At 40.9% G+C, this 26,773-nt stretch overlaps 1 protein-coding gene across 1 annotated transcript; it reads right to left on the reverse strand.

The window, feature by feature from the left end:
* Positions 1–9,975: 9,975 nt before the first annotated feature.
* On the reverse strand, positions 9,976–25,084 carry dlk1 (delta like non-canonical Notch ligand 1). The gene is made up of 5 exons (XM_072458120.1): positions 24,993–25,084; positions 24,826–24,889; positions 23,733–23,863; positions 19,803–19,944; positions 9,976–10,815 (listed from the first exon to the last, which is right to left on the reverse strand). Exons 1-5 carry the CDS (start codon positions 25,054–25,056, stop codon positions 10,023–10,025), a joined length of 1,194 nt encoding a protein of 397 aa, XP_072314221.1. The 5' UTR covers positions 25,057–25,084; the 3' UTR covers positions 9,976–10,022.
* Between the last annotated feature and the right edge of the window lie 1,689 nt (positions 25,085–26,773).

The raw sequence follows: 26,773 nt of genomic DNA on the forward strand, positions 1-26,773 counted from the left end.
AGCCAAGCTGCCAGCGCAGATGATGGTGCAGTTCTACACGGCCATCATTGAGTCCATCCTCACCTCCTCCATCACCGTGTGGTACGCTGGAGCCACAGCCAGGGACAAACAGAGACTACAGCGCATTGTGAAGGTGATCGGCTGCAGACTTCCATCTCTGCAGGACCTGTACGTCTTTAGGGTTCTGGGGCGAGCAGGTCGGATCACAGCCGACCCTTCTCACCCTGGACATGGACTGTTTGAGCCACTCCCCTCAGGCAGGAGGCCACTCCCCTCAGGCAGGAGGCCACTCCCCTCAGGCAGTAGGCCACTACCCTCAGGCAGGAGGCTACGGTCCATCCATGTACATACTGAGACCAAGTTTATTTTTTACCTTATTTTATTAGTAAATTCTTAATTTATGCATGCCATATTTGATTCTATAGACGTTGCTATAATTATAATTTAATTATTCATTGTTTTATGTTGCACCTTAAAGTTGAAACAAGTTCCTATGTTTGTGAACATGACAATGGCAATAAACCATTTCTGATTCTGATTCTGACATGTGCAGTTAGCCATCCAAGATTCCCACACAGGTTTATTCAGCATGAACGGGCCTCTAAACATGACCATGGACTGAGCAGCTGCAGCAGAAGAAGAACCAAGCTTCCTGTAGTACTGCTTAGAGGCCTGTAGAGGCCACTAAAAGACAATAATAATGCAGCAAATTAACAGACACCTGCGTGTTTTACATCATTTTCCTCATGTTTTTGACCAGCGTACATTATTTAGCAAAGGCTGCACAAGTCAAGTCCATTAAGTCTGTGTGTTTGTGTTCTACGAAGAAAGAATGCAGCATGCGCCATTGCAATCAGCACATACAGTACTCCTTAACCCATTTTTGTGTGTGAATAGGTTTACTGACTTTCCTGTTCATTACAAGGATACACTGTACTGAAAGAACACCTAAGTGTATTGAGTATTGTAATTCTTTCTCTACTTTGTTCCCTGATATACATGTTTGTGGTGTTAGATGAACATTTGCTTTGATCATCTACAAATGAATTGTCCCCCTCTCTTACCCACAGCAGGAGCCAGGCATCCCACATCTATATCAGCATAACTCTGGGAATGATGGGGTCATTATCTTTAGTTTAGGTGGTGTGAGACAGTATAAGATCTGTGTCGAATTTTGAATTGAATCAGTTTGTACCTTACACATTTTGAGGAGTAATTTGATTGGTTGAGAATAGCTGCCCATGTTTCTGTCAGTTGTGTGTCCAGATCTTCCCCTGTGATCAAGAGTCTGTTACATTCAAAAAAAGGTGAGACATAATATTTTATACATTTTCTAAATGACCCTTTTTCTGTTTATCTCGCTTGTGAGTCTGAAGCTCCATCCACACCTATGAAAGAGTGTCTCTGTAAAATAGATTTTAATTGTAGGCACTGAAATATACTGATGTTTTATAAGATGAATTGTGTTTTTAACTCTCCGTCCTTGACAACTTCAGACAATCATTCCAGATTCTATTTGAACGAGGTTTATTCCCATCAGAACATGATGGATTATTCCTGGGTGGGCACGAGGCAAGTCAAACGCTACTAATTTGTAAGTGCTTTTGAAATATTTAGCTACTTCACAGGAAAAAGTCATTATGTATTCTTAATTTGTTTCTCTACTGTAGGGTGGTACCAGAGGGATATAATACTACTTCTTTGACGATTTCTTGTTCTTACCATCTACAGCTGCCTGGTTCTGGATGATCAGGTTTATATGCCCAAGACAGTGGGTATTGACAATTATGTATATAAATAATAAATAATATATGTACATGTTTGATATGCCGAGTCCTCCTGCTCTCGAAACAGACAGTTTTCATATTCATTTTAGCAATTTTCCCATTCCATAGAAAAGAGGATATTAATATATGTATAACTTTGAACCATGTCTTATTTTGGATGGATTGCTGGGATAAGTAAAGACATAATAATACATTCATCTTCAGAATGTCTCCACTCCCTCGCAAAGATCATGGTAGATTCGAACTCTTCACATCTTCTCTGATTGTTTTTATTCATTCATCCATTTTCTACCGCTTGATCCCTTTCGGGGTCACGGGTGACTGGAGCCTATCCCAGTGACTTTGGGCCTTCGGAGGGGCACACCCTGGACAGTGGCCAACTCATCGCAGGGCTAACACATAGACATAGATATTACAGACAAACATTCACTCTCACACTTTCACTAGGGCCAATTTAGAGTCACCAATTTTGCCTAACACATGCATGTCTTTGGATGGTGGGAGGAAGCCAGAGAACCTGGAGAGAACCCACGGTAACACGGGGAGGACATGCAGACTCCACCCAGAGAGATCATGTGATGTTGGTCTGGGCCGGAAATCGAACCCATGATCTCGCAAGAGCGCTAACCGCCTTTGCCACAGAGCACATTTCAACTGTTGAATTCAACAATATCGTCCATAGGTGATTTTGTGTTCACTCATAAATATGTCGTGCTTTGGGTTTTCATTATAACAGAGGAAACATCACCTGCAAAAAGATTGACTTGAACTCATGATTTTATAATGAAGTGGCAAGGATAAACAAAGTCTAGGAGGCCGGACATCCTGGTCTGGGGCCCTAAGTCTGAAAGGGGTTGATATGTGTCCATTGGCCTGGACAGAGGAAGTCGGGTTGTTACACTGTACTTTACTCAAACTCATTGAATACATCAGAGTTTTGATGAAACATTAACTAAATATGACCAGTTCATCAAGTTATAAATAGTAGTCCAGAATAGGTTTATTCAGTTGTTTGGTTGTAGTTACTTCCTGACTCTTTTTCACATGCTGGATGTTCGGTTCCAGGATTTGCTTTTCATTTTTGGAGCTTTATATTTTCTTACCCTCATTTGAACTGCATTCCTCTGCACAACAGCTCATGGTTCCTTCAGAGTTTACATGCTCACAGATGTGGATGCAATAATCACATTTATGTGACTTATTCTTTTGTCTTATTGTATGCATTATTGTTAAGGTAATGTTATGTAACTATAGTAACACTGAATGCATAAGACAATCAAACATTGAGCACAGGTAAGAATATTGTTACCTCATGATGTTACCACAAGCACCGGTAGTTATTCAAAAATAGTTTCTGATTTCAGTTTTATTTTTGTAATGAGATAAAACACAATATGTTAAAACTATGCCAATGATGAGTTCTAAACTAAAGAGTGCGATGGATTCAAATAAAATACCATGAAGACAAATGTTGCTCAGAGGCTAAGGATTTTTTGTATTTAAGGAAATGGAAGTGGTCAAAGTGCTTTGAGAAAAAAAAAAAACTCAACTTAGCTAACAGCAGTGAGCGAAGCACTCATTTTCAGGGACCTGTCACTAATGATCCCATATACACCAGTCCAGACCTGGGCCTGCTGGGACACATGGGAACGATTTAAAACACCCCGTGCGTGTTACTGGAGGCTCTGGTGGTCCTCACACTGAGAGAAAAAACAATTAGAATCATTATTCTGAGCACTTACACATATTTTCTTACAACTAACAAATCAAGTCTCCACTGGCATTGGTCATTAGTTTGTCTGGTGAAAGGTGACATGGAGACATATTTAGGTCCCTCAAACTTCTTCCTGGTGCGGAGGGGGCCTAATAGACCCTTTAAAATGCCATGTTACCAGAATGTTCAAAACCCAGAAGTGAGACGTTTTTTCTTTATGACAAATAATGGAACAAATACATAAGTGTAATTGACATCCGTCTGAAGCTGGTGAGGCCTCTGCTTAAGTCGATCCTGGGATCCTTCTACAGAGGACAGAGGACTGGATCGGCATCACTGGTATGGCCTTAAATTGGTCCAAGTCCTACCTTGAAAACAGGAAATACTTTGTGGAGATTGGTGATTGTCTCAAGGGTCAAGCCTTGGACCCCTTCTGTTCACTCTGTACATGCTGCCGTTGGGACAGTTCATACAAAACAGTGGTGTGTCCTGTAACAATGATGCAGACGACACTCAGATCTATGTCTCACTGTCGACAGGTGAATATGGACCAGTGGATTCACTCTGTCACTGCATCCAACAGATCAGTTTGTGGAGCAAAACAACTTTCAAGACTGAAATCTTCGTCTTTGGCCACAGAAACAAAAAGAAAGTGTTCTGTTAATCTGTTAACAAAGTAAGATATTTAGGAGTAATAATGGACTCAGACCTAAGTATCAACAGCTACATAAATTCAATAATATCAGTAGTTTTTTTCAATCTGAAAAACATTGCCAAAATTAGAAATATAGTGTCCAAACCAGATTTAGAGAGACTTATCCATGTGTTTGTCTCCAGTAGATTAGACTGTAACGGCCTGCTCACTGGTCTCTCCACACGAGCTGCTTTACATCCAGAACGCTGCTGCTCGGGTCCTGACTAGAACCAGGAAGTACCATCACATTAGTCCTGACTAGAACCAGGAAGTACCATCACATTAGTCCTGACTAGAACCAGGAAGTACCATCACATTAGTCCTGACTAGAACCAGGAAGTACCATCACATTAGTCCTGACTAGAACCAGGAAGTACAATCACATTAGTCCTGACTAGAACCAGGAAGTACCATCACATTAGTCCTGACTAGAACCAGGAAGTACCATCACATTAGTCCTGACTAGAACCAGGAAGTACCATCACATTAGTCCTGACAAGAACCAGGAAGTACCATCACATTAGTCCTGACTAGAACCAGGAAGTACCATCACATTAGTCCTGACAAGAACCAGGAAGTACCATCACATTAGTCCTGTTCTCAGGTCTCTGCACCTGTGGCTCAGAGAAGAGACTTTAAAGCAGCTCTGCTTGTGTACGAGTCTCTCCATGGCCTAGCACCAAAGTACATGTTAGTGCCATATGAACCATCTCGGACTCTGAGGACCTCAGGGACCGGCCTCCTGCTGGTGCCAGAGTCAGGACTACACATGGACCGGCCTCCTGCTGGTGCCAGAGTCAGGACTAAACATGGACCGGCCTCCTGCTGGTGCCAGAGTCAGGACTAAACATGGACCGGCCTCCTGCTGGTGCCAGAGTCAGGACTAAACATGCACCGGCCTCCTGCTGGTGCCAGAGTCAGGGCTAAACATGGACCGGCCTCCTGCTGGTGCCAGAGTCAGGACTAAACATGGACCGGCCTCCTGCTGGTGCCAGAGTCAGGACTAAACATGGACCGGCCTCCTGCTGGTGCCAGAGTCAGGACTAAACATGGACCGGCCTCCTGCTGGTGCCAGAGTCAGGGCTAAACATGGACCGGCCTCCTGCTGGTGCCAGAGTCAGGACTAAACATGGACCGGCCTCCTGCTGGTGCCAGAGTCAGGACTAAACATGGACCGGCCTCCTGCTGGTGCCAGAGTCAGGACTAAACATGCACCGGCCTCCTGCTGGTGCCAGAGTCAGGACTAAACATGGACCGGCCTCCTGCTGGTGCCAGAGTCAGGACTAAACATGCACCGGCCTCCTGCTGGTGCCAGAGTCAGGACTAAACATGGACCGGCCTCCTGCTGGTGCCAGAGTCAGGACTAAACATGCACCGGCCTCCTGCTGGTGCCAGAGTCAGGACTAAACATGGACCGGCCTCCTGCTGGTGCCAGAGTCAGGACTAAACATGGACCGGCCTCCTGCTGGTGCCAGAGTCAGGACTAAACATGCACCGGCCTCCTGCTGGTGCCAGAGTCAGGACTACACATGGGTAATCTCAGTTTTATGGGGTAAAGGTCTAGAAGGTTGTGAGAGACAGGCCCCACCCCGGCTGTGTTTTAATCAAAGCTCAAGACTTTACCTGTTTTTTTCTAAATATTTTAAATACCATGTTAATGTGTTTTTATGTGTTTTTATTTATTTATTGTGACATTCACTGTATTGTACTGTTTTTATACACAGTGTTGTGTTTTTCATGTGTCTTTAACGTGGTAAAGCACTTTGAATTGCACTTTTTACAAAGTGTGCTCAATAAAAAACATATAACACATTTATTGATTGATTGATAATTGTTGATCAACTGTGAAATAAAGCAACACAAACAATTTAATTTTGCCTTCATCAAAATGTGTCAAAACATCACTCATTAAAAAAATATAATAATAATGTAAACATTCAATAGTACATGTCTTTAGACTGTACATATCCAAGTGTTCATATTTTGTTGTATTGAAATTGTCACTTTTCTCTCCAGTCCAGAAACGTTTAAAGGTGTTTAGCTTTTACTCATTATGTTCATTCTAAAGTCCTACAATTCTCTCTCTCTCTTCCTCTCTCTCTCTTCCTCTCTCTCTCTTCCTCTCTCTCTCTCTTCCTCTCTCTCTCTCTTCCTCTCTCTCTCTCTCTTCCTCTCTCTCTCTTCCTCTCTCCCTCTCTCTCTCTTCCTCTCTCTCTCTTCCTCTCTCTCTCTTCCTCTCTCTCTCTCTCTTCCTCTCTCTCTCTTCCTCTCTCCCTCTCTCTCTCTTCCTCTCTCTCTCTTCCTCTCTCTCTCTTCCTCTCTCTCTCTCTTCCTCTCTCTCTCTCTTCCTCTCTCCCTCTTCCTCTCTCCCTCTCTCTCTCTTCCTCTCTCCCTCTCTCTCTCTCTTCCTCTCTCTCTCTCTTCCTCTCTCTCTCTCTCCCTCTCTCTCTCTTCCCCTCTCCCTCTCTCTCTCTCTCTCTGCTTCCCTCTGTTTTGTTTGTAAGGCTGCCCTCTTGTGTTCATACTGCAGTATTACGTCCATCTTCTCGTGTTGAACTGTACTTGTTTCCTTTCTTTGTATTTGACTACTTGTTACTTCAAGCGGAATTGTTACAGAAAATAGTTGTAGTAGTCCTTTTTTACAATACACAGATGATTTTGTTATTTTAACCTATTTTAGACTTGGTTTAGTCTTCGTTTATAGCTTCTAGTTGTGTCCTGACCTCTTCCTTCATAGTATCTTTGAGTCGTGTCTGTTATGCTTATTGTTACCACAAGAGGGAGCCACAGACTGTAGTAAGGAACATCATACTGACAGTAAAGTTGAATATTTTACACATTCATAACTTCCTGTAACAGCACATTTAGAGCCAGATTTCAGATAATGCAATATTAAGATTCTGTCTCCTCTGATGAGCCTCCAGTTTGAATGGAAAGATGAAGAGTTGCCTGATCATTTTGGGACAGACTCTTCATCATCAGTCGTTCCCAAATTGTGGATGTTTGGTTGGGAAGAAAAAGGTTGGGAACCACTGGGCTGCATGACCAAAGCTGTGGTGAGTGTGTTGGAGTACGGAGCCATAAGGTTCCCTGACATAATAAGATGTGTATAACTAAAGATTATACAGAGGCTCTGGAGCTTGGCAACAAGGCAAAGTGGCATTTCTAATACAATAATCTCAATGTAAAACGTATGTTAGATTCAAACACATATGTTTAGCTCAAAAAGCCATTTGTGAGCCAAAGCTTCACAAATATTTAGAGGCTCTGTAGTTTGGCCAACCATTTGTCAAAGTTATACACAAATTAATTCAAGTTAATTGTATGTTCAAAAAGTATCACATTAAAATGGTGAGGTACAGTAATACCTTAGAGTAGACAATTCTTTTTTAGAGATTTTAGGCTACTCTAATAAGGGCCATCTGAAAGTTCAAGTACAGTGGTAAATCACACATTAGTATCATAATCAACACTTAGTGAAAAAAATAACATTATAGACCATTATCACTTTATTAGAAGAAGTCACATGAAAACATGGTTTGACCTTTAACCTGTAAACCTGACCTGTAAATGGCCCTGTACCATCTTTACATTCTTGTAGGCATTTTACACAACATTTACAAGTCAAAATAGTATTTGGGATGAATATTATACTGTAAATATTAAAGTCAGCAGACTTTACAATTCAACAAATAAAAATAAATAACAAATATGCCTTACAAACATTTCAAACATGATGGTTACATTAGCCTACAACTATGACTTTGGAAATGTATAAGATCAGAAACAAAGTAATATATATATATATATATATATATATATATATATATATATATATATATATATATTTACATTCAAATAGCAACTCAGTACAGCAGTATTTTACTTGGAAGATTATGTTTTTACTCTTTACTCTCACACATTTTGTCTCGAATACCCTGAACGTCTTCTCACACTTCTAATGTCATCATTCTGTTGTCAATGATGCTCATCAAATGCTATCAATTTTCACTTTCTTTCTTCTTTAAATTCCCGTTTGTATTTTCAGTCGGATCAGTTTTGGACCGGATTGTCAGTCCTGAGAACCACAAGATAACAAAAGAAAGACAGGATATCGACACCTTCATTCAGCATGATACATAAGACATATTCAAAGTACATTCAAAAATACTGGAAGTACTGGTAACTTCTGTGCATGATGCAACTTTATGCTGAACGTAAACCAAATACTTTAGTGGCGTTTTGGCAGCATTGTAGGTAATTAATACAACATTGTAACATCTTTTCTATCCAACAGCTATTTGGTACTTGAATGGTATTTGACATTTTAAATTACATCTTTGACAAGCAGACAATACATTCAAATATCATCCAGTGAAGTTCAGCGTCACATTCAACTGTACAACAGTTAGAACAATCTCATATGCAGCTCTGTCCAGACCAATGCATCCGGGACACAGCGAAATATGACAAATGCATTGACAAATATGCAACACAAGTGTGAAAATAAAAAATATGGATATGTCAAAGAGGCTATTTTCATCAATAGTAGCGATACAGTCAAATGAGTCTTTACTGATTATCCGGATAATTGGTTAAAGACACAGGCATAACAGAGTCACCCAAATATCGCGATACTCAGAGTCACAATACTGGTATCGATACTCAAATGAGGTATCGCTATGTTTTGATGACGTCACACATTAATGGGATCGCATTGTTGCCAGGATTTCAATGATTTTCAAGTCAATCGCCAAAATGGGGCAATTCTGCAAAGACAGTAGAGGGCAGCACTGAGCCTCTAAACACCCGGTATGTCCAAGTGTAAATGACCACTTTGAATGAATGTATTTATAAGAAGTATTGTGACAAGTATAGTCTGGTCAACAGCGATGTACCATGACAACTGTAAAGAAGTACTTATAGGTAAAAAAACAGGCTATAGCATAATAGAACAGAATTTCCCATCAATACCATGGAAAAGGCGTGCATTTTCAGTTTTAATACCATCAAACATAGATCGCTGTCCAATGTCAAATATAGTTGGAAATATGCACATTCAAAAGATGGATCCAAAAATGTGAAAAACAATCATTTTTGAAGGAGTAGTGCCAGAAGTAGTACCTCAAAATCATTTAATATTGTCACTATAGATTTACTGAGTGGGAAGAGAAACCAACAATTCTACTCAAGAGTTACACTGTAAAATATATCACTCAGGAAGGAATAAAAGATGGAACTACCCACTTCTGTATCACAATTGTGCCTGGAATAAAAGGGGACATATTATGCTTTTTTCCATGCACTTAGTATTAAAAAGTCTAAAATATGTAGCTCATCATTTTACATTTTGGTCATTGTAAAATGCAACATTAATCTAAAAAAGCTAATTGACTTTTAAACCTGATAAGCTCCGCCTCTTTGTGACATTTTACCGCAGCAAGCGTTGGATCGTCATTGACACGTTTTTATTGTCGGAATGTGGTTTTTCAGAAACCTACATGTATCACTTGGACTCTTAATTTCTCAAATGATCGCAACTAAGTACATGGGCGGAGATAGGGGGTAGGTGAATAAAGGACTTTTCTGAGCACTTGAGCCTCAGGTGTGGGACAATCAAGGATTAATCAATGATGCATTAAACCAAGCACAGTTAACTAATGATGAGGAAACGTTTTTATAACAAGGTTAAAAAGCTGATTAAAGAAAGATGTTGCATAATATGTCCCCTTTAATATTTGAAGGTCTCAAATCAATTGCAATCACAAAGACAAAGAATGCTTCTCGAAAAGTGACATTGCGTTGACATCGGCCCCATTCCAAAGGCTCAGATGGAGGTGTAGTGCCGGCTGAAGCTGCTCAGGCGGATCTTCTCGGGGAGGATGATGTTGACCGAGTGCTCCGGCTCGTCCTGCCCGCCGCTGCCCGCCTCCTTCAGCAGGTGCTCCCGCTGCTGCCGCACCAACTGGCTGTACTTCGCGTTGGCCATCCACGTCTCGCAGCGGCCGAAGAACACGATGCCCGTTGTGCCCAGGATGACCAGGCAGGTGAGCAGGGCTAGCATGCCGAAGCACACCAGCTGCCCGTGGGTGACCAGGACCCCTTGTGCGTGAACGGTCTCCTTCAGCGTGATCTTCAGGAGGTCCCTTTCCGGCGGGCGAAGGAGCTTGTGGAAGGCGTGAGCCGGGAGCGAGTAGTGCTGAGGGGTGAGAGAAAAAACCCTATGGTCCACAGCTGGTTTTGGCACCACGGGTTTGGCGCGCACTCTGGGTCTGTGCTGGAGGGAACAGGTGGGGCCCGCAAACCACTTCTGGCAAGCGCATCGGAACGTCCCGTCGGCTTGTCCAACGCACGTGCCTCCGTTGGCGCAGGGCTGACCGGCGCACGGCGACAGGTTCACGGTGTCGTTGCAGGTGAAGCCGGTGAAGTTGAGCGGACATTGGCAGCTGAAGGCCAGGCCGTGGTTGGTGCAGGTGCCGCCGTGGAGACAGGGGTTGGGTTGGCAGCTGTCCATGTTGACCTCGCAGTAGTCTCCGGAGAAGCCGGACGGGCAAACGCAGGAGGAGAAGAAAGGGGAGCCGTCGACCGCCGTGCACACGCCGCCGCTCTGACAGGGGGATCTGAGGACAGCAGAGGACAAGGTCAGCGCCGCACTTTGGGGTCACAGCAGGTCCGCGGTGCTCGGGACCTAAGACGTATTGACAGGCAGTTCTACCGCTTGACATCGTGACCTCAGGGCTTTTTGTGGACTTCTAATGAGCTGGATGTCTCCGATCACATTGGAACAATTTGTGTAGAGAAAATACCTCCAGACTAAGTCAGTTATTTAGGCCTGTCACAACTACATCCACTTATCGTTCAATAATTTAAAGCTTTAAGAAATTATTTTTGCTACTTGATTAATCTAACAATAATTATTTTGATTAATCAAATTAGTTGTAATTGAATTTAGTTTAGAATGCAAAATACCCGTAAATATTAGATTTTTACTCAATTTGACCCAGATTCATCAAAGACGAGGCAGCCTGAGGATGTCCTGACTGAGAATATTTATAAACCAAATGTTTTTTCGTCAAAAACACTAAATGTGCACTTTCCCTGTGTCATTTTGAAGTATTTTATGCTTTGATTTAGTCATAAAACCTCCTCTCTGCACATTCCATGTTGTGGACACTGTACATTACGATTAACGATTTTTTTATTTCAATAATCAATTAGTTCCAATTAATTGATTAACTTGTTTCAGCCCTCATTTTGTGAGCTTAATATTTATCATGTGTACATTTCCTTTGCATTTGTGTGTAATTGTTTGTTATTTTATTAGTACAATGACTTTTTTCAATCAATATTGTACATTTAGAAAAGGTTTGACTGAAAATCATCCTACCATAAAGTTATTTTATGGTAGGATACTATAATATTGACTCTACTTATTAGAGTCAATATTATAGTATTATGTTGATATTTTCTGTTACAATATAACACCCTTCAAAGTGTGTTATTGCCTATGACAGATGTCGATAGACCTGTATCTGAAAGCATATCGAAATCAAAAGCTTTATTGAAACATGATCAATTCTTAGGCTGAATAATAGAGGCAATTTGAGCAAGTCTAGTGAAACATAACCATACACAACACTTTAATTTAAAAATCAGAGCAGGTTTAAAAGAGACACTACAAACACAACTAAACAATCCGCTCTATTGATCTACATTTTCTTTATAATTTGCAAGATCAAAATGATAATAGGGTTATATGTTCCTACGATGCAAACATCTAACAGCACACACAGTTCTAAGAAATACATGAGCAACTACATGCTTGTTAAACCGTTATTAGTTCTGCTGTACAATATTCTGTGAAAAGATACTAGATGCAGCATTTACATACCACCCAGTGATCAGCTATTTATAAAGACAGCTGGGCATAAGCCAAGATTTCACTCTCCCTGAGCCGCCATGTCTGCTGTGAACAATTGTTATGATACACAGATAGTATCTGGCATGAAAGCAGACTCCTTTTACTTAAATTTACCCCAAAGAGATGGCACACTTTCAGCCAATAAACAGAACATTATCGTTTCCAAATAAATCTGGCAGTTGATACAGTAAACTGGGCAGATTTCCCCTATAGAAATGATGCAACGCGCCTCTAACATTTCCAGTAAGATGCTAATTAAAAGTGGGTAACTTTTCAGGTCTCCCACCCGCAGGTACCGTGAACAACACCACTCCATTGATCTGACCTGTAACTTGGCCAGGTGGTGTTGCCTGCTGGTCTCCCTGGAGACAATGCCACACAGTGTCAGTACTGCACCAGGACTGAAACGGAACTAAACCAGGACTGAAACGGAACGAAACAAAACAAAAACAGAAATGGGACTAAACAAGGACTGACACGGGACTAAACCAGGACTGAAACAGGACTAAAACGAGGACTGAAGCAGGACTAAACGAGGACTAAAACAGGACTAAACCAGGACTGAACCAGGACTGAAACAGCACTAAACGAGGACTGAAACAGGACTGAACCAGGACTGAAACAGCACTAAACGAGGACTGAAGCAGGACTAAAACAGGACTGAAACGGCACTAAACGAGGACTGAAGCAGGACTAAAACAGGACTAAACGAGGACTGAAACAGGACTGAACCAGGACTGAAACAGCACTAAACGAGGACTGAAGCAGGACTAAAACAGGACTAAACCAGGACTGAACCAGGACTGAAACAGCACTAAACGAGGACTGAAACAGGACTGAACCAGGACTGAAACAGCACTAAACGAGGACTGAAGCAGGACTGAACCAGGACTAAACCAGGACTGACACAGGACTAAATCAGGACTAAAACAGGACTAAACCAGGACTGAACCAGGACTGAAACAGGACTAAACCAGGACTGAACCAGGACTGAACCAGGACTAAACCAGGACTGACACAGGACTAAATCAGGACTAAAACAGGACTGAACCAGGACTGAAACAGGACTAAACCAGGACTGAAACAGGACTAAAACAGAACTGAAACAGGACTAAAACAGGACTAAACCAGGACTGAAACAGGACTAAACCAGAACTGAAACAGGACTAAAACAGCACTAAACGAGGACTGAAACAGCACTAAACGAGGACTGAAACAGCACTAAACGAGGACTGAAACAGCACTAAACGAGGACTGAAGCAGGACACAGCCAATCTTGTATTAGGCTTACAGTGAGCAGATTTTAAAATATCTAAATTGAAAATATGTGTGTAATACTGAACCCATTGTTATTATTTGATGTGACCTTTGGGCCTGGAGGGGCCACTGCTCGTCTCCATGGAGATATCATACCACATACAGAACATAGGCAAGGGCTCAGTTAATCCGAACCTTCCATAGAACTCTGCTGATGTCACAGCTGAATGTTAAATGTCATTTCTCTCAGAACTTTTGGTGAACAATATAAATGATTTGTATTGATGAGGATCTAAAGCCTCCTGCTGCTGCTGCTGCTGCTGCTGCTGCTGCTGCTGCTCTTCTGTCCTCTTTTCCCTTCTCATTCTAATAACCAAGTAAACCAACACTAAAGGTTCTGACAAGTGAATCTAGGCCTTATTTATCCTTATTACAGTGTCAAATGTGAATGAAACAATCTGAAAAGTCTGAGCGCTGCCGTTATCGATTTCTAATTAGACTAATCTGCTGTATTTAACCTCATTAACAAGCTGAAACCTCAGCACTTTAGATTGAAATGATCCCTGAATGGATTGAGACGAACTAAAACCCCCCAAAGAGCTGCTTCCTCCTCTGCACTGCCACTGACAAGATGTATCCAAGCGTTTTATCGAACATTCTGGAATCTCTTGTCTGTGATCAGTTGAGTTCCTGTAGTCTAATGACATCTTTTCAAATTTTGAGCAGGTTTCAGAAAAAAGCACAGTACTATAGTACTATAGTATCCATGCTATTATGAAGGTAGTAGGACAACAGGACTGTGCTTCACTTTTCATAGAAGTGTGAAAAGATACTGACATCAGGATTGTTAGCATACTGTTGTAATGTTCTATATTCTACTATATGAGGGTCTATGTTCTGATTTTGTTGTCGTCCACATGGAGTACCACAGGGCACAGTTTTTGGGTCCTTCATATTATCTCATACATCAAGGACTTGGGTCAAAATATCTCGAACATGCATTTTTATGTTGAGGATAGTTATTTACTATGATCATCTCTTGCTCATTAGAACCCTGCACAAAGCGTTTGTAGTTCATGCACTTCTTCAGTTCAGACTCCTCTAATGTTTTGTTCCAGTAGTCTCCACTTTTCAAGGGAAAGTCACAAGTTATTTATGAACACAAATAGCTCGGTGACTTCCTCACTTTTAAACCGCACATAGAAACCCTTAAACTGGATTTTTTCCTTCCGTGTTGATTCCTGTTTGTTATAATCAAACAATCCCTGTTCCTTTGTCCTCTCAGCTTTTAACATGTGGCAGAAAGACTGGAAATAGACTCAGACTTCCTGTCAGTAAATGCTTTTAAAACAAAGTTGAAATCATGGGAGACTTCATCAATAACGTGCAAATGTTTTTCAGAACCTTTTATTTTAATGTTGTTTGTTTGTATGCATGAACTTGGCTGCCTCTTGGCCAGGACGCCCCGGGAAAAGTTAAAACTGGATTAAAGAAGTTAGTGAAGTGTGTGCAGATTCTATCATACAAGGATCTAGAATAGCGCTCCACGGCCGAATGTGACGTCGCCGCGCAGTGGCCAGCGCGAGGGAGCACCCGCCCCGCTGGACCATGTGGATTGAGTAAACAGGTGACATTATTTGGAGAATTCATAACTTCTACTGATAAACTTACCAAAGGATGTTCAGAGATGTTCACTAGAGGTGAGCAGGGTCTATCAAACTACTATCGTTTTATCAACGCGTTAACATTTTATGTGAAGCCAGTCTTTCGTCTTTTGACGAGCTTCAACCCATTTTGAGGTGATCCCTTACCGAAGCAGACGAGGAAAAGGGACAAATGTCACTTGTGGATACGGGCATGTGGCAGACCAAAAGAACATTTCCACGTCAGGAAAACTAGGAGCACCTACATTTGTTCAAGACACTTTGTAGGAGGACATGGACCAACATCTGACCACCAACCGCTTGCAACGAACAGGTGAGTTCGAGTAATGGGGCCCCGGATATAAGTTTACCGTGTTCTGCGTATGTTGTAGAATTAACATCAGTTTTATTCAGTAAAGCCTCACAAATGCCATGTCGCAATGTTTAAAAATCTGACTTGTTGTGAACTGAGGAGAGAGAGTCTAGATGAAGACGCTGAAAGCCCGGATATACTTTTTTACAAGTTCAGCCTTCTTTCCGCTAATACGACGTGCTCTGCACGGTAAACATCGCTTCAACTAGTTCAGAATGGTCCTCTACTTTATGCTGTTTCAGTTTCGCTCTTGGGACGTCATCTTTCGTCTTAGTCGCTGTGGTTCTGCCATTTTCCCATGTTATTTCCCTGACGGCCTGAGCGGGCTTGAATGTCATCCGGGACTTTTGTAGTGCTCATTAATATTCTGACGTCACGCCCGCGTTGATCTATTGGGGAGATTTAATTAATTGAATTTTATTGTACTGTAGAAAAGGGGTGGGGCTAAATGTCGGAAAGAGAAAGAGCACTATATATATATATATATCTGTCGTTTCACTTAACGTGACGTGTAACTTAATGACAGAAATGTGTAGTTTGTCTAATGCCTTCCTTGTTGTTTTGCATGTTTGTTTCCTTCTCCAGATGAATGAATGCATTACATATTACACCTTTAACTAATAATACGGACATCTCTTTCAAAACTGTCTGGAATCCAAGCGTACATTTTTCGACTGCTCACTATATCCACCTCATGCAAGAAATAGAAATATACAGCCAACAGCCGGGGGAAGCATTTGGGAGAAACAATGCTCACAGCGTGTTCTGAAAAGTCTGTAAATATCACACTGTCATTTGGAGTGGAGCCTGACAGCAGCGAGGGCCCCGCTCGGCTCCAGTCACCATTTAAAGAGAAAGAACAGCAAGTGTGAACCAGTGTAACAGGCAAAGCAGCACAAATACAAACAGGGCAGGAGTCTGAAGGGAGTTCAGTTAGCTCGACTGTCATTTAACAGGCACATGCTATTAAGTATTCAACTATAACAAAAACAAGCATTATTTCACATTTTGTTCATTGTAAACCGCATTATTGATCTAAAATGGTTTAGTAAAAAGAGTCAGGGCCCATTGACTTCCTGTGCATAACTCTTCACAGTAAGAGTCAAGCCTTAAATACAACAGGATTATCAAAAAGAGTTTGAAAAGCTGATGATGAGGATCTAACACTTTTGAAACATGGTTAAAGCTGGAGTACAAGATTTTTAAACTGTGAAAAGAGGAAGAGTTGATTTAAATCTATCTGACTCATTCCAAGCTCTCATAAACCATAAGGCACGTTGCTAGTACATTCATGCATATATATGGCCACTAGTGCAGCTTTAATCTATTTTATTTCATTTGACAAAAAAGTGAAGCAGGAGAAAAACATATCTCATTCCAAAGTATCACACGGGGCTCTTTTTTTTAACAAGTTTCCAATAGATAAAGGTTTTCAGTTACATGAAGATAAGGTGCAATGTCAGAAGTTCTGCTTTCACACTCCACCTTCTGAGAGGGAAACAGAATGTGCTCATTTACAAGATGAAACGTTGACAAATCCATTTTTAAAGCTCATAAAAGTACATTTTATAGAATATGTCTCCAGGTTTTCATCTCTGGTCTGTGTAATACATTTATTGTGCAACGTCCAAATAAATACAAAATAAATAAATAAATAAAGTCAAGTTTGTATTTTTCCAGATGATAAATTTCACTTTTTTATTTTCTTAAATCAAAGAATTAAGATATATTTGTGCTTTTCCAGCTTAACTAGACACAGATAGACATAAAAAGGATTAAATTGGCTTAATCTGCATTCCCAGTTCATTGATTTGATGAGACATTTTTGAGTAAAGTGCTCTTCACTAATGTAGACAAGGGTTGTCCAAAAAATTCAAAAATAACCCCCCTAGTTTCTGGAATCTAAACTATTTCACACTAAATCACATAAATAAGACTAAATGATACATTTCCTGAAAGGTTTGAGCATGTTTCCTTCCTTTTAATATGAATTCATAATATTGCCTCCTGAAACAGCTTTTAAATTTGTCCATTCTCTAGCATTTTCTGTGTTATTGAAATAGAATTGGATTTTTTACTATTGTCTGGAGCACAAACCCTGAACATAAAAGTGTGATGACCAAGCAGCATCGTTCTGTAAAGCACGCTGTAAATAACAAATAAAGCCGACTTGCTCCAGCAGCGTTTCCTCCTCTACGCCTCATGCATGATGCTACATTTATGAATATGGCTGTATTGATTCCATCCCCGACAAGCTGGTGTATTGAAAAGGAGCATTTAGCAATAGGAAGGGTGTAGCTCGGTTTGACTGCCACACAGCATCGATCGGCCCCGTGTCCGTCTGAAGCTCCGTGCCCTGATGAAACGCCTGGATTAAAATGATCAATATCTCTAATAGCGAACGGTGTAATTATAGCCGCTTGTGGCACGGCCACTGGCAGGAGCGTCGCACCCTGCTCCTCTGCTCGGGACACCTCCAACGGGGCCCGACTAATGAGCCCTGATGCTGCTCTTTATTAGATATGAATTCCCAGGATTCTCCAGTGCCGCTCATTGTTCGGATCGTAATTACACTTTTACAAACGGCGAGAAGGAGACGAGAACTGCCAATTATATATGACACTCCGGCTGTATACGCTACATCACGTCAAGCAAGTCTTTCAGGTGCAAGCTTCCTGACAGAACAAACGTGAAGGGCTGTGTCAGCTCGCACCGTCCCCGGAGTCATTCGTATACATTTATGGGCGGGAGGAGGAGTTGTGTGTGTGTGGCTATGTTCTGTCCGTCAAGCAGCTGCAGAGATGCGGGAGGAAAGTCAAAAGGCTCAGATAAATCCAGAGTATATACACATATCGATGGGCAGGGAGACAGCCAAGAAGGGAAACGATAAGTACCTTTTGTGTAAGTGCTTTCTAAAATATTCCATTCAGAACATTGCATTAGAAGATTGGGTTACAGTTCTGTGTCTTTGCCAATGGGGTTTTAAAAAGGTCTAGACATAATGTGACCTGCCAGGACCAGAGCCATCTCTCTGCACAGATGAGGATGGATTAGCCCTGGCTGGAAATGGGTCACCTCTGAAGATTGATTCCAGTAGGTTCAAATGTAATGTAAAAGTGTAATCTGTATGGTTTAGTTTATAAGATGAAATAAGATGTTAAAAAAGAGGTTTACTGGGTTTTGGCTGCAATCAAATCGGCATTTTCCATAAAAAGTCCTGTATTTGTCTGCGTACAAATGGCAAAAGCTTAAAGTTAGTTCTGTACAAACATGTTCTGAAATGTGATTCTTTTATTAGTTGGTGAGTTCTTAAGCCGAATCGTAAAAAACACGGTTTGCAATGCAGAAAGTTCACAATTTTGATGTTTTGCCAAAAGAATGCTGCTTCCCCGTCTCCCTCAGTCAGTCGCAGCCGACAATGTTTGCATCAAAATTGTACGTTTCTGAACGGGTCATTTGTCTTTTGCTGAATGAATTTGAACTCATTACAGCAACAAGAGGAATTGTTTAGTAGATCCACGCAAAGCATTATTGGAAATTCCCCACACAGCTCCTCATTATCTATAGCACACGTCTCGAACATGCAGTTTATTGAGTTTGTGCTGGATTTATGGGCAGTGTCGGGAGAAGCGGAAAATACCACATAAAGTGTTACACGCCGCTACATTTACACCCGTACAGATGTCAGACGGGATGGGACTGTTCGTGCCTGGGCAAAGCAAACAGAAGGAGAGAATCACGACCACACATTGGCTCTAGACTTTGACAACTCTGGAAGATTCACTGATTTTGAAAGAAATATGGAGATTTATGATCCAAAAAATGTTGAACTTTATAGTTATTGGTTAGGGATTGGCTAAACAAACTTGCCATATTCATTTTATGGCTTTAAGGCTCTTTAACTGACAGCGATCTCATCCTATTGTCAAATAGTCCTTTGCGTAATTTTTTTTTCAATTTTTTACGCAAAGGACTATTTAGTTGTATTTTATTTTTTCAACCAGTTTGAATGATTAATCACAGTATCACACCTTCACTTACTCTTTCTATTGGGCTGATTTAATTGAACAGCATTCTTCCTGTATTGTTCTTTTGGAGAAACAACCTTAACAATAAACATATTTGCTGTGATTTCAAGCACAAGGCTACTTTAAATTATGCACTAGACATCAATGTATCACTTTCTATGAGCATCACAGATCTAGCTCGCAGCAAATGTCAACAGCACTGTGGACTCCTTTTATGTACTACGGCATCTTCAGGGCAACAGAAAACAAGCGCGCACCACCATGTATCATCAGCAAACAGCTCCCATTATAGCAAACAACAGGAGAGGAGGCCGTGGATGCCTCTATACGGCCATTATTGATTAGTGCAGCTAATTAAGAGTCAAATGGCGAAGCAGCATATTACCGGTTCTCTGCACACAGTCCTTTCTTCAGGTGGCAGTGGTCCCCGGTGTAGCCGTGGGGACACACACACATGTAGCCGCCCTCACCGGTCTCGATGCATGTGGCGTTAGCAGAACATGGGCCTGAAGAGCACAGCCGGGTGTCTGCAGGAGAACAAGGAGAACAAGGTGTTTAGAGCTTTATACTGAGCACGGTGTCTGCAGGAGAACAAGGTGTTTAGAGCTTTATACTGAGCACGGTGTCTGCAGGAGAACAAGGTGTTTAGAGCTTTATACTGAGTCATGCACATGAGGATTTGGGATATATTAGACGGTAAAATTCTTAATTTCCTCTCATTCAATTTGCCTAATAGGAAAATTGAATCGTGCTTCTCACAACTACGTTATATTCCTACTTAATAATAATGATTATCTTTATTTATGAAGCACTTTTCTCAATATTGTTCTTAAGTGCTTTACAGTGTAATTCAATTCAAATCAAAATAAGACCCCTGCCTCTATTGTTTTATTATTACAATAAAACAATAGAATCAATCCAATAATATGACTACATCAAAAGGATTTATTTACTGCATAAACATCATCACCTCCATTAGCAGCTGCATTATCCAATTATCAAACAGCAAAAAGAGAAAGTAGGTGTTTAGATCTGTCCTCTCTCACTAGTATTCACATGCATGTGTTTGCAGGTGCGTGCACAGCTTTACAACAGTTCACACTCCAAAGTAAAGAACACTTTCAGACAGTGTGACGTCTGGTCTTGTCACTAAGCTGCATTTACATTACACCAGGCGTCTCCAACCTGTCGCTCTCCCAAGGATTGAGGAACTATTCATCTGAATCGGAATTATTCAAATATGATCCTCAAATAATCACGTAAATATACACTTAAGATGCCCTTCATTATACACTAATATATGCATAAGACTTTATGTTTTACAGCTATCAAACTCCATCTAAGGTCCAGAGAATCCATTTAGTAAAAGTCGCTCTCAGGGAGGAAAAGGTTAGAGATCCCTATAACATAAATGATTCTACAATTCCATGTCTGAGTCTAACTTTTACACTTCTGGTTAGTAACCTACAGCAGTCTTGAAATATGAAAACTATTGCACCAGGAAAGAGCAATTCTTTAGTCTCCATTAACATCCTTAAAGCTGAGCACAGAGAAGACAGAGGACAGTGTAGTAAGAGGAGGTCAAACCGCACCACCGGCCTGGACCGTGTGGGCTGCTTTTAATCTCAGCTCTTTCATACAGCGCTTTAGGCACGGATTAAGTTATAAACCAGTGAAAGAATGGGATTTCACAATAATGAGCCGTACTGAACGTAGCACTGTCTGGCCTCGTGTTCTACTTTCCAAAGCCACAAAGTTTGTTGGGTTTAGGGATGGGCAAGAATGACCAAAATGAATATCCCGATAACATAAAACAGACGATATGTCAAGCCAATAGAAATGTGATTAAACATGTCTTTTAACGTAATAGTTCGGTTTAACTATCAGACAAATGCAAAATGTCCGACCGATCGAGACCAAGTCAAGACCAATTTAAAAAAAACATCCAAAACCCAAGAATAAACCTAGACAAAAAAACAAAAAATTAAAATGTAGTGTAAATAAATAACACATTAAACATGCATTAAATGAACCAAATGCAATAATAAACAACATTATTTTAGGATTATGACAACCTTAACAGTCTTACAAAACTAAGCCTTATCTCACCATTTTAAAAAAGGCTGGGTTTATATCCTCCAATCACAGAGGCGTTCTTTAAAATGCCCACACCCTCTATAGGGGTCTACAACCAATCAGATGTCTATGTACTAAACAGAGCCGAGACAAGTCCGAGACACGTTCCCTCACAGTTAGTTTCTAAGATCTCACAAGGTCAAAAAAGGTCTCGAGACACAGTCGATCTTGAGTACTACAATAATACCTTATACCCTTATTTTGAAATACTATAAAATATATATATAGATACACTTGATAGTACATGTTTTAATCTCTCCAAGACGACATTCACGCTATCATCCAAAATTCGATATATCACTCTAGGTTTAACATTGAGCGATTTTGACGGAAATTTCCATCGATATTCCAATTTCGCATATGATCTCCAAAACAACAATGAAGCTACGTTTCCATTTTTAAATCCATTATTCTTTTCTTGACTTGTTGTAACCAGTGGGAGGCGCTACGGCCAAGGACACTGGGACTGAACCGTCTACCCTTCAGCTGGAGGGCAGATGTGTGTCATTAAACCTACTGCGCCAATGTCACCCTGAATGAAGACTCATATCTGTGCGCTAGCGTGCTAATCAGGTGATAATGATGGGAGCACGGCGACAGAGTGTTACTAAGGAAATGATTGGTCCAACCCTCGGAGGATTGGAGACTACATGTCCAATCACTGAACACGGCGTTATCAATTATGCTAATGAGTCTCAATCAAGAAAATAGGTATGTATTTTTCAAATTAAATGCAAATTGCAAAATGACAGACCTCTTTGAACTCTGACTAAAGAGAAAAGGTAACACTTCCATTGCCCCTCACACACATCTCGCATATTTATCTGTAATTATTTTGTACATCAGTATTACACTTTTGAAACAGGAACAACTGCGAGACCTAAGGTAGAGTCAATTACTGAATTAATAGCATTTTTTGCGTGCGATTTGCTTCCGGCGACCGATCAAATTGCAATTTCCATTCAATTTAACAGAATCCTTCATGTGCTGTAAACAAACCGGCTCCACGGACTGAAGACCATGCAGGTGTTGCACACGATTAGCTTTGGAGATATAAAGAATGGATCATACCTTTTAAATAATACTGGTGTTAAGTTATAGTATAGTAGTTATTCTGTGCAGCACTTTGGAAGCCATCTGTTTATAAAATGTGCCATACACGAATACATTAGCAATTCAATTTGGGAAAAAAAAAATATATATCACCTCAGACTCAATTTGAAAATGAACAAATTTGAAAGAAAATTAGACAATCTGTGCTTTAATTATCATTTCATGTCTTTCTAATCTTTTTTCCCCTCAACTTGTGTTCTGTTTCTTGTGTTTTTGTTCTATATTTATTTAAAAAAATAAATTGTCTTAGTTGACCAACATGTTTATTAGTCAAATCATTGCTTTAGTGGGATTATAATGATTCATTTGGACCGAAAGTGTTGGCTTTAGATCTGGGAATGAATTGTGAAGACTCTGCCTTTTTCTGAAGTTTCTTGTCAATGCACTTCAGTCAAATATATAGTCAAATCATAGAGATAGTTTTGAAAGATTTTGCCCTCGCCTCATTTAGTTGACTAATAGGTATGCTCCGATAAGGATTTTTTGAGCCAATATATTAAATCGGCTCAAAATTATATATCATATCTAACACATAAAACATGATTATGTAAATATAAACATAATATTTTTAAGCCTATTGTTTGTACTCATTAGGGGTATGACACCTGGATACAGAGCCTGATGTTTCCATGTCAATGGTGCAGGTGTCGATGTGTCAATATTGGACAATATTGGATTGAATAACGATATTGGAAACAACAGATTGCCCCTCCCTCCTAATCGAAGCACACGATACACCTTTACACAAACAAGAATTTATTTAGTCCGTAAGACTGTAAATCCATATGGAAGGCAGTGACTTCAATGGGACGAGCTCTTCCTAGTGTCCAGTACAGATCCATGTGATGAGGTGTTGACCTTCACACTCTTGGCTTGAGGATACATTGAGCTATACCAGTTTCCAAATTAAATGTCATATGCAAATGACACACCTGCATTTACTCCAGACCTTTACACCGAGTCCTTGAATAAAGACAAATGTAACCACTGAACATTGCAGTGACCTGATTATCCTGTGCAGAGGCTCTCTGAACACTGGGAAGTGTATGATGCACAGGAGGCTCACCTTGGTCACAGAGGCTGCCCACCCAGCCCTCCTCACAAACACACTGCCAGGCCTTCTGACAGGAGCCGTGCACACAGCCGGGGAACGCCACGCACCGGTCACAGTTCTCTCCTTGCCATCCGGGTTTGCACCTAAACAGAAGTGGAGCAGAGCAGAACTATTAATACCCCACCCACAGAGCAGCTACAGTATTGTCCCCACACAGCTCGCCCAGCAGGAGAGTCCAGCCTTTACCAGACTTGTTCTAATGAAACAACACTTATATCAACATTGCAACTAAGAATCTACCCTTTAGTGTCATGTTTACAATAGCATTGCTGCTAATTTTCTATGTAATGTTTCCATTGCCATCAATGTACCATCAGAGGGCGTCAGAACTAGGGCTTTGGTTTGGGTGATTTGGCACAATCACAGAATGTTTTGCCTTGTATTGATTCATTTTGATTTTCAATTCTACCTTTACTTTTCAAAAACAAAATAAAAATGTCTTCAAGTATTGATTTCATGAACATAAATTAATTTGAGTAATTGAATACCAAGAAATAGTCAAATATTGTCCTCCAAGATACGAACGCTTCCAAACAGAAGACTGACTTGAAATAAATTAAAGCAGATTATTGACAATTAGACATACATTGAATCTCAATCTAGACTAAAATTCAATTAACTGCACTGCCCCACCCAAATCCAAGTATTTACAGTGAAAAATAAAGACAATGTGTTGGCATTGTGTTTGATTTTTTCTCACACATACATCAATATAAAGTGTGATTCAACAGTATTTCTAAAACACCCCAATACTGCATAACGTGCTCCGTATTCAAATACAAAATACCAATACATTTGCATAGTACTTGCTTATGTTTTTTCAGTCAATCGTTGACACAAGACCTAACTTTATTCCCCCAAATTGAAAATGATGCTTTGAAACATTTCACCCAACAAAAATACACTTGTTTTGTTTTGTCTTCTGGATTTAGCAATTTAAATTAAACTGATTTGAAAGCAGACGCACTTAATCTGGAACCACCACATTAATCAGTCATGCTTTCCAATTCTAAATCCTGAGATGAATCCAGCTGAATCCACGCACCTGCACTTTCCTGGCTTCTCACAGAACCCGTTCTCCGTGTTGCATCCCGGGCTGCACTCCCATCCTGCAATCAGAGTCAGAACAGAGCCTCACACACACATCCAGCCATCACCATTATCAAAGTCTGTGGAATCTTTTCTCCCAAACGTTCCCAGTCTGGAGTCTACCTTCAGCGATGCCAGTCACGGCCAAAAGAAAGAAGAAGACGCCCGCCGCGAGGAGGAGACGCATCGTAATTCCCAGCCGCGTTTATCCTGCGACGCACAAAGCGAACGGAGAGCGGGGTAAAAGAGCAGCCCTTTGCATCTACAGAGCGGGCATCACTTAAAAGTTGCTTTCCAGGGTAGAACAAAGGCTTGAAAGGCAGTAAAAATAAAGGCAGCTTCAGACTCCTGCGGCTCACTGGAGGGAAAGGTAAAGGCGTCCACGCGTCGTCTCCCCTTTTACGCACCTGAAACGCGCTGTTCCCTGGGCATCGTTACGCGCAGATACATCCAAAGATAAGGCTGGGAAAAAAGACTAATAAACTACTTGCTTTGCCTATGCGGGGCCAGGTTTCCACGTGGCTCATTCTTGTAATGAACTCGGACCCGCGTCGTGCCGGTGGTAAGTCCCAGTACGTGTCCACAGGTGTAGCGGCGGCGCTCGTGTCCTCTGACGCTTTGGACCGGACCGCTGTGTGCACACGGTCCCACTGCCACAGGCTCCTCCCACCCGCGCGCGAGAGGGGCGACTTATATATCCGTGCACCATCGGCATGTCCCGATTCACCGACTGGGACCCCAGAATAAGGTGACTAATGTGTGGGGAAAGTGGGTTCAATTGGGTTATTTTTTTTTTTTTTTTTTTTTTTTTAGTTTTGAATGAAATGCCAAAGAGTTGAATGAAGTGGGTTACTTTTTTTTTTTTTTTTTTTAAAGGCTCTTGATGTTCTTTCTCAAACACATGTTGGTCCCGAGGTGGGCGGGAGTGAGAAAAATGAATATCTTAATTTATAACGATATCTGTTTGTGTCAAGCCGACAGAAATGTGTTGAAAGTGTTAGTTGAGGTCCAATTATCAGACACATGATGAAAGTTTACAACATCACTTTTTTCACATTCAGTTTTTTGTCGCATTTTTTTAAAACTATAAACAATACACGCAATATTCAAAACAATATTCACCATATTGTCCACCTCCTATTGTATTTGGTTAAATGTAAACGTAAATGGCTAAGACTTAGTGGCTCTAGACTTGGACTTGGACGCTGTGATTTGAAATAAAAATAGATGTGTTTGTCTTTGTTTTTACAGATTTACTTTCAGTGTTAACTTTGACAGGAACAAACTGGAACATGTCACTCCACTTCTCTGTTTGTGACCAGAAAGAAGAGCCTTGCACAAAAATCAGACACATTGCAAATATATGAGCTGCTTGACTTCAAAAGGACTTGAAACGCAGACTAAAGGACATGGACTTGACTTGGTCTTGTGCGCCACTTGGGACTTGACTTGGACTAATTAAAAAACAAGGACTTGGTCGGTCTCACCACTGATATAAGATGTATTGTAAGTTATAAAAGTACACGGATTGTAAAACGTGACAGTCCCACGTTCCATGTTCACACTGTTGTGGAAAATAGAGTTTCTCCCTGTGACAGTCAGACACAGTGTTATCTTATCTTACGTCATCAGAGGTACAATACTTCTTACTGTGGAAGCATAACCAGACTGGACTGGATCAGACTGGGATGCACACAATCGCAATGTCTTAGGGTTCATGTCTCGTACTGATGATGGAAATAAACTTAAAACTCCAGTCTCATGCCTCTTATTTCTTAGGAGCAACTTTCATTTATTCTACAACAACCATAGTCTTTAACAACGCACTAAGCAACTCTGCAAACAACATACAGTAAGTGGCTCGGAAACGTGTGTAAAAGCCAATCCACGACAAATTTGCTGCT

The sequence above is a fragment of the Eucyclogobius newberryi genome, unplaced genomic scaffold (assembly GCF_026437365.1).
Source record: "Eucyclogobius newberryi isolate DKJ021-1_F unplaced genomic scaffold, fEucNew1.0.hap1 SCAF_21, whole genome shotgun sequence".
NCBI classification, from domain to species: domain Eukaryota; kingdom Metazoa; phylum Chordata; class Actinopteri; order Gobiiformes; family Gobiidae; genus Eucyclogobius; species Eucyclogobius newberryi.